Raw genomic sequence first — 7,369 nt, forward strand, 5'->3', positions numbered from 1 at the left:
GATTATATTAACCGAACCAATCGCATGATAATTCCGTAAAAGCTATGTCCGGGTCATTTTATTATACTCATTTCACGCATTTCCTGTTCAGATTATGAGCACAGTGAACGTGTCAAACAGATACACAGCAGCTGTAGCAGAAGTTATTTCACGTTGGTATCATGACAGTGTTCCAGCTAGGTCGGTTTAGCAGGGCGCGGCGCCCTGCCCTTAATTTCCAGCGCCCTGCCCTTTTTCCTAACGCCCTGCCCTTTTCCCCCATCGCCCTGCCCTTTTTTCGATTTCCCCATACTGTCCCGATATCGTCGGCCCAAATTCCGGACTTAGCAAGTCTAGCTAACACAACTTCCTGCTTCCTGTTTGCTCGCGCATATCATTGATGTCTTCAACTTCCGACTTACAATAAACAAATTTACAATGTTTTTATCTCGCCAAGAACTCAACAAATCGGCAAAGAAATGTCACGATCTTTTGTGGATGTTCAGGTATGTAGTTATATGCAATTTTCGTCATATATTTTGATACATTTTTGCCTCGATTGCTTCAAAATCGGCGTGGCATTTTCGCGTGTCGGCTTTTCTTTGATGTGCAAAAAGTAAATAAATTCACAAAATAAGAAGCTTTATCGGTCAAGAAGCGAGATTTTGAATTGGCAATTATTATTCTAGGCCACCGATAACACTTTGGAATAGATATATTGTGTAATTTGTCGTTTAATTATAGATTTTATGGTAGTCTGAGCCGTGAGGCATGGCTTCGTTAAGTCCAGGCACAAATCATCAAAATACACGGAGTTATTTCAGTCATCGAATTTCTCATTTAATTCTATACATTTATTTAAACTTAATTTGAACAAAAAGTATTACTATAAGCCGTATTTTTCGTTCACAAACGTTAATTCAGAGACATGCAATTTCAAATAATTAACATTGAGAATAAAATTTGAAGAATGGTCCAATTGTTTAATATTTTGGGTTTCTTTTTAATTTGTAGAGCTTCCTTCTACTCCATAGATGACAAATCTGATGCTGAGGACTAGTACTAGTACTCCTGATGTCCAGCGCTAGCTGACACATTTGAACACCTCACAACCAGCCTTATTTTATTGTGTGTCAGTGATTTAGTGATGTGTGACAAATTTCCTAGGTTATATATACACATACTTTTATCAAAGAACTCTTTTTGAAGTCAATTACAATTGTTGTTAACTACTTAATTTGGACATGCAACTTTGTTACAATTTGTATATATTTTTTAATTTCAATTTATTAACTTCTTGATATCATGGATGAAAGTGTTTTTGTTTTAATATTGATAACTTGTAATGTCTGAGAGATGTGTAGGTATGTCTACTGAGTGCATGGTGAGATTACAGGGAGCTGTGGATACATTGTTTTCAACATTTACTAGCTATATAGTTGTTAAATAAATTGAATTTAATTGAAAGAATTTTGTTTCTTCTCTTTTCATTCTGTAAATACATTCAAGCTCATGGATAGAACTAAATTCTGAAACAAAATGGTAAACACATGATCACTTAAAGACAAATTGTGGCAATTTATAATGCATGTACTTATTTGGTAAATGTTACTTGATGCAAGACTGAATGGATTTTGTAAATGACAACACACATTGCAAAAACAAATATATGGAAGATGTTCTTAAAGTAAGACTTAAGGAATCAACAGAGAGTACAGAGACAACTACAGAACTGAAACAAAGCAGATTTTGTGGCATCCTGTTAATCCAAATAAAAAATAAACAAATTATTATCAAAACAGTCAACATTTTCTTTCTATGTCTCAGACATTTTGGAGAATCCACAAAACACTCCCAAAGTCTACTTCATGCCATAAATATAGGTATTGATATTACAATCATTGACGATTATGATGCAATGATATACATATTATACAGTTGTTTCTGATATTAGCTGTATGTCATATATAAAATGCCCTAAAAGTTTTATGTCGCGGAAAAAAAATGCCCTTTTTTTGCCCAGCGCCCTGCCCTTTTCAAATCCTAGCTGGAACACTGCGTTGGTATCATACTTAAGCACTTTTCTTCGTCATATTTATTTAAGTAATTCACGATGTTTGTTTTATTTTGGAGACATTCTCTTACTTTTGCTTTTTAAAAGTCATATATATATATATATATATAATTATCACTTCCTATAGTTCAATGTAAAGATTTATAAATATTGTATTGATAAATACACACACAGTAGCATTAACACAAAATGATTTTTATTATAACGTGTACTGCTTACATTGAATATATAATTGTTACTGTTCAGTTTATCAGGAACGAAAAAAAAGAAATTAAAGAAAAAAAATCATATACAGTATACCCATTGTCTTTTATTGTTTTATTGATGTTTTTTTTCAAATCAGGACTTCTCCCCGACCTGTTAATTTCTTCTGAGAGGGGATTGATGAATGAAGTAAGATATATTTGACGTACTACAGCTCTTTTTAATAACTGAGTAATATTGCTTTTTTCAGACATATCTGAATACTATGACAGTGTCCTAGCCGAATGGTTCAAGGCAGTGTATCTCTATATGGATGGATTTACAAAGACTGAGGTGCCGAAGGGGACAATGCCTTGTTCTTGGACTTGTTGGATGTCTGTTATGCATAGTTGTACTTTCTCTATCATACCCTCTACAGGACATTGCTGGATGTTCCATCCCTTCTCCGGTAGTTGACATTTCTATGTTATGTCAGGAAGCAAAGAGGAAATGCAATCTCAACCTTAAAAGTGGCGAATCTCAGCTACATCATGTAAATCCACAGGTTAACCCGCCTGGTCACCCGCCAGGTGGTGAACATTCAGACTCAAATGATGTAGGTCAATCTTCTCATAAGATGGCACTTATAGTTCCATACCGTGATAGACTTGAGGAGTTATTGGAATTTGTACCTTACATGCATAATTATCTTAATGAAAAACACATAGCTCACCGGATCTATGTTGTTAATCAGGTGGACAATTTTAGGTAAGTTTGCAGATTTTTTGTCTGACTTTCTAAAAAAAAAACTATTATTTTAGGAAAATATATAAAATAAATCTATTTTGTATGCCTTTTTTAAAGTATCCTTTAAATGGATTGATTTGCTGTTTTTGCAGTAATTTTCTATTGGAAGAATAAATTGAATTATAATTTAATGAAAGTTTAAGTCCTATAAATGTATATATAAGCTTTCTATGAATGTGCTCATGCAATGATTAAAGAAACATGTAATTAATATTAAAAAAAAAAACTCAACATCTCAACATGCTTATTTCTTTTCAGGTTCAACAGGGCTTCCTTGATCAATGTTGGTTTTCTGGAGAGCCGATCAGACTGTGATTATATTGCCATGCATGATGTCGACTTGTTACCTTTAAACCCTGATTTAGATTATGGCTACCCAGAGGATGGACCATTCCATGTCGCCTCCCCAGAGTACCACCCTAAATATAACTACTCCAAGTTTGTGGGAGGAATATTGCTGATGAACAAAGATAATTTTATTCAGGTATTATTAAATTTTTCATATGTCAATGAATATTTTTGATAAAGAGGATTGTAATGTTCTCTATTTGTATTAAAAACATATCTTTGTTTATTGATAATATGTAGAAATGTTCACATTCTTCTTTCATGATTGGCCAGGCCATGGACATGAATAACTACGATTTATGGCCGATAAGTTCATACTTTTGAATCCCAATGGCCAAACATGGGGAAACAATATTAATATTGCTAAATGTTTACACCTGATCATATCTGTATACAACAACATTTTTCATCCATTGGTCAAATACTAAATATCAAAAAAGAAAAAAGAAAACAGAAGTTAAGCTAAATCTTTGACTCTATAATTTATCTGATTGACAGGTGAATGGGATGTCCAACAGATACTGGGGCTGGGGCCGTGAAGATGATGAACTTTATGTGAGATTGTTAAAGGCTCGACTACAGGTGTGTATTTCTTAGATCACTTTTGTAGTGTGTTCAACTGTAAAGCTCATGGTGACAGTTAGTTTGAAAAAAATATTAAAAAGTGGTAAAATCATGATTTGCTTTGCTACTTTCACCAAGATGATATGAATATCAATGGAAGTTAAATAACTCTTAGTATACTAAATTGATCATAAGGGTTCTCTTGAATTATAACTGCCATAATATTTGATAAAGATTGGTAGATTAATTTTTAATTTGCATTTTGGTTTATTGTTGTTTTAAGATCAAACGACCAGTTGGACTGAGGACAGGAAGAAAAGACACATTTCTACATAATCACAGTACAATGAGGGCGAGAGATAACAAGAGATATTTTAATCAGACACGGGTAAGTTCCTGGAAATATCAAACTGAAACTATCTAGGTATACACAAGTGCCGGTAAACATGGACATTCTGTTCACTTTGATTTTGTCATGCAATTTCACCTGATGGTCATAATCAAATCTTTTAAAAGTTGAGTGACATTGCAATTTAAAATTAGACTTGTAATTCCACTCAAATATGATGCTCTACATCAAGCTCCAATACAAGATCTAACAACTCTCTGTTTGGGTAACATCAGCATGACCGCAGCATGTTGCCAATGAAATCTTCTGTGTGGTTGATTTTTTTGGAAGTATATTCTGATTCTACTCCAGGGGTCATGCTGAGGTAAACCAGAAGCGAGAGTTGTTTGATTTTGTATTGATCTACATAGCTTTAAACAAGTTGTTTTTCCCTCTTATCAATATACAGTGTACATGCATCGAAGTGAGTTATATTCAAAAGTTAAAAACTTTCTAGATAATATTGATATAGATTTAAGACCAATGAGATTCCTGTTCACTTAATCAGAGTTTTTCTTTCCCCAGTTAACTAGTCGTCTGGATCGTGAGACTGGTGTGAGTACGGTGAAGTACAGTGTTGACCGCCGGGTTAACCTTGCAATTGAAGGGGCACCTGTGACAATGCTTAATGTACGCTTAAAATGTGATCTAGAGAAAACCAAATGGTGTTTGAAGAAGGAGGACCATGAAAAGCTTTACAGATCAGCTGCAAGTTCAATCATGAATAACTGAATTGTGTTGAAAAACAAATTACATAATATTGTCTGTGATACTTTAGCCATTTTAACAAATTGATCAGAAACAGTGAGAATGCTGTTTAAGTCACTGCCATTGTTTCAATGGCACATGCTGTTGTAATTGTCATCCCACCATGTTGTTCCATTGTATATTATGTCATATCCTGTTCACAGATTAATGCTTCATATTTATGTCACTGTAGCACCAAGTTGTATACTTATTCAAGCATAATTAGTATCTCTTATTTTAAGGGTAATTTTTTTATCCTCTTTTCTCTGAGACGAAGTCTCAAGTGACCTATTCTAATCGCCTTTTGTCCGTCGTCGTGCGTCGTCCGTCGTCCGTCGTATGTCCGTAAACAATTTACATTTTCGACTTCTTCTCCAAAACTGCTGAAGCAATTTCAATGAAATTTTGCACAAACCTTTTAAGGTATAAGGCCAATCAAAATTGTGAATTATATGGTCCCCACCCCCCAGGGGGCTGTGGGAGGGGCCAAAAGGGGTAAAATTGAGTAAAATTTCAAAAATCTTCTTCTCTACTCACAGATGTGGTAGAATCAAATACTTTTCATAAATAGAAAGGTCTTAAGGTCCTTTACAAAAATTGTGAATTATATGACCCTGGGGTCTCTAGTTTCCCCCTGGGGAGGGGGTTAATTTTACTGTAGTTTATATTGGGAAAACACATTTTTGCGCATTATTTGGTCATTTGTAATAGGAAATGAGTCAAATGTTGTCAGAATTATCAGTATGAGAAGGCCATTTAATCCTATTAACAAATTTTCAATGACTGACCCCCAGGGGCCTTAGGGGCGGGGTCAAAATGGGTCAAATAGGCTAAAACTTCAAAAATCTTCTTCTGAAATTCTGGAAATGGTAGAATCAAATACTTTTCATAAATAGAAAGGTCTTAAGGTCCTTTACAAAAATTGTGAATTATATGACCCTGGGGTCTCACGTTTCCCCCTGGGGAGGGGGTCAAGTTTACTATAGTTTATATAGGGAAAACACATTTATGAGCATTTTTTGCTCAATTTTCATTGGAAACGAGTCAAACTTGGTTAGAATTATTAGCCTGAGATAGCATTTTAATATCATATCCATATTGGTCCAGGCCGACCCCCTGGGGGCAGAGGGGCGGGGCCAAAAAAGGTCAAATAGGCTAAAACTTCAAAAATATTCTTTTAAAATTCTGGAAATGGTATAATCAAATACACTTTATAGATGAAAAGGTCTTAAAGTTTGTTTATAAAAATTGTAAATTATATGACCCTGGGGTCTCCTGTTTCCCCTTGGGGAGAGGGTCAAGTTTACTATAGTTTATATAGGAAAAACACATTAATGAGCATTTTTTTTGCTCAATTTTCATAGGAAATGAGTCAAACTTGGTTAGAATTATTAGCCTGAGATAGCATTTTAATATCATATCCACATTGGTCCTGGCCGACCTCCTGGGGGCAGAGGGGCGGGGCTAAAAAGGGGTAAAAATGATTAAAATTTCAAAAAATACCTCTAAGTTCACAGGTTTGATGGAAGCAAATACTCTTCATAGTCTAAAAAGTCAAATTTATAAATCACTGACCAACTTCAAGGCCCAGCATATGGTGTTTATATGTCTTTAATTTGTTTCGTTATTTGTTTCATTATAAATTCTAACTCAGGTGACCGTTAAGGCCCATGGGGTAATTTTTTTATCCTCTTTTCTCTAAAGTTTGTATCGCCTTTTTTAATCCTTCAGATTTGCAATATATTTCACATTGATAGAATGAAATTCAGTATTTAAATTTTTAGTCTTAGTTTCACAACCACAAGAAATCTGTGGTAGATACACAATTCTGTTTCACTTATCCAGTAATCTAGATAATACACATCCGATAACAGCATTGAAGTATTCCTGAGATTTACACATGCATATTTTGTGTATCAAATTACCAAGAAATTGAATTGTTTCATTCATTTTATTAGGTCAAAGGACGTGTTTTTGAAGAAGAAAAACTTGTAATGATCACACAGTTGACAGTCGTAGATGTTGGTGATATTAAGAGTTATACTTGACTTTATATATCAATATTAATGTGTATTCCCATAGTCTGCACTAGATGTATTTGTGATACCAGAATGATTGACGTTTTGCTGAAGAAATCCTATGTATAAAATATAAACAGGAAAAAAAAGCAATTATAGAATCTCACTAGTCATTGTGATCAATTAGAGTTACTTCCCTTCTTTTCAATGTAAAGTAGTTATATCTTAGCTCAACTCAATTTGCGCTCTTCTAAGAAGAGA

At 34.2% G+C, this 7,369-nt stretch overlaps 1 protein-coding gene across 3 annotated transcripts; it reads left to right on the top strand.

Moving 5' to 3' along the window:
- Positions 1 to 75: 75 nt before the first annotated feature.
- Positions 76 to 5,352, top strand: LOC138334915 (beta-1,4-galactosyltransferase 7-like). 3 transcript variants are annotated; one of them, XM_069283769.1, is made up of 7 exons: positions 167 to 485; positions 994 to 2,082; positions 2,508 to 3,004; positions 3,302 to 3,527; positions 3,890 to 3,973; positions 4,239 to 4,343; positions 4,869 to 5,352. In XM_069283769.1, exons 3-7 carry the CDS (start codon positions 2,571 to 2,573, stop codon positions 5,073 to 5,075), a joined length of 1,056 nt encoding a protein of 351 aa, XP_069139870.1. In that variant the 5' UTR covers positions 167 to 485; positions 994 to 2,082; positions 2,508 to 2,570; the 3' UTR covers positions 5,076 to 5,352. The 3 variants fall into 3 exon arrangements, with proteins under 3 accessions (XP_069139871.1, XP_069139872.1, XP_069139870.1); XM_069283770.1 differs by lacking the exons at positions 167 to 485; positions 994 to 2,082 and adding an exon at positions 76 to 152; XM_069283771.1 differs by lacking the exons at positions 167 to 485; positions 994 to 2,082 and adding an exon at positions 94 to 156.
- The last annotated feature ends 2,017 nt before the right edge of the window (positions 5,353 to 7,369 follow it).

Source organism: Argopecten irradians, chromosome 11 (genome assembly GCF_041381155.1).
Source record: "Argopecten irradians isolate NY chromosome 11, Ai_NY, whole genome shotgun sequence".
Lineage (NCBI taxonomy): Eukaryota > Metazoa > Mollusca > Bivalvia > Pectinida > Pectinidae > Argopecten > Argopecten irradians.

What these genes read in the sequence shown, in the direction of transcription:
- LOC138334915 (XM_069283770.1), top strand. Translation starts at nt 2,571, where the DNA reads ATGGATTTACAAAGACTGAGGTGCCGAAGGGGACAATGCCTTGTTCTT. An exon ending in TGTTAAAGGCTCGACTACAG is followed by an intron (nt 3,974 to 4,238) that starts GTGTGTATTTCT and finishes TGTTGTTTTAAG; the next exon opens with ATCAAACGACCAGTTGGACT. An exon ending in GATATTTTAATCAGACACGG is followed by an intron (nt 4,344 to 4,868) that starts GTAAGTTCCTGG and finishes TTCTTTCCCCAG; the next exon opens with TTAACTAGTCGTCTGGATCG.